The 1,255-nt window shown below is 38.4% G+C and overlaps 1 protein-coding gene across 1 annotated transcript; it reads left to right on the top strand.

The window, feature by feature from the left end:
* The first annotated feature begins 248 nt into the window (after positions 1-248).
* LOC137235069 (adenosylhomocysteinase-like) lies at positions 249-1,048 on the top strand. The gene is made up of 2 exons (XM_067758288.1): positions 249-319; positions 393-1,048. The coding sequence occupies exon 2, from the start codon at positions 488-490 to the stop codon at positions 1,046-1,048; it is 561 nt and encodes a 186-aa protein (XP_067614389.1). The 5' UTR covers positions 249-319; positions 393-487.
* The last annotated feature ends 207 nt before the right edge of the window (positions 1,049-1,255 follow it).

Below are 1,255 nucleotides of genomic sequence, written 5' to 3' on the forward strand. Positions count from 1 at the left end.
ATTGAAACAAACGGGACTAATCGAAAGATTTTTTCCGTTGTTTCATTCTTTTTACTACGGCGCGTGACCGTAGTACAATCGTTTGCGGATTTTTGTATGCAGAATAAGGGTAAGTAAAATTTAACATTCAATTAAAAATATGGTTAAGAACTTATTGATAATTAAATTTTTATCTTTTCAGGTGATTCTGGTGGATGGTGATGGTCATCGGACAGGGCGCCAGTTTTTTCTTGGTTTTTCACTGGTTTTTTTTTTTTTTTTGGTTTTGTATGTACCGGCATCACAAAAGGGGTGCTCCAACTGCGGCGTCGGCCGCGCCGTAAGTTGTCACCTTTTTTGCGCTGCCCATTTATGCATGTACTAATGGATTTTTTTCTCTTTTTTCGTTGCAGATTTTGTCATCATGCACTTGTAATTTCCACAATATCTAAAAAATGTTAAAGGTTTGAGTGAAGAAACCACAACCGGTGTACACAATTTGTATAAAATGATGAAGGATGGTCGCCTTGGTGTACCTGCCATTAATGTCAACGATTCTGTAACAAAGAGTAAATTTGATAATTTATATGGTTGCCGTGGATCGTTGATCGATGGTATTAAACGCGCTACAGATGTAATGATTGCTGGTAAAGTATGCTGTGTTGCCAGCTATGGTGATGTAGGCAAGGGTTGCGCACAGGCTTTACGTGGTTTTGGTGGTCGTGTTATTATCACCGAAATTGATCCAATTATTGCACTGCAAGCTGCTATGGAAGGCTATGAAGTTACAACTATGGAAGAAGCATGCCAAGAAGCAACTATTTTTGTTACCACCACCGGTTGCAAGGACATCATTACTGGCGCTCATTTTCAACATATGCCCGACGATGCAATTGTATGTAATATTGGTCATTTCGATTGTGAAATTGATGTAGCCTGGTTGAATGCCAATGCTAAAGATAATATTAATGTTAAACCTCAAGTTGATCGTTATACGTTGGCAACGGTGAGCGTTTCATATATACACGAAATTTCAAGAGTCTTTTGCAATATATCCACCGACACTTAACGCACAGTGCCATTTGAATCAATACAACGTGGAACAATTTTACCTAACATTTGGTCAGTTTGATTGAATTTCGATGGTGCCTCACAACCGATTTTCATTGATTGAATATAAACGTCCAAGGCGTTATTGAAGACGTGTGAAGCGAAACCGCGTACTTCGGAATTCTTATCTCTTGTCCACGATTCCAATATTGATATTATTAAATCG

This window comes from Eurosta solidaginis, chromosome X (assembly GCF_040869045.1).
Source record: "Eurosta solidaginis isolate ZX-2024a chromosome X, ASM4086904v1, whole genome shotgun sequence".
Taxonomy (NCBI): Eukaryota; Metazoa; Arthropoda; class Insecta; order Diptera; family Tephritidae; genus Eurosta; species Eurosta solidaginis.

Excerpts from the sequence above, each read along its gene's own strand:
- LOC137235069 (XM_067758288.1), top strand. The coding sequence starts at position 488 with ATGATGAAGGATGGTCGCCTTGGTGTACCTGCCATTAATGTCAACGAT.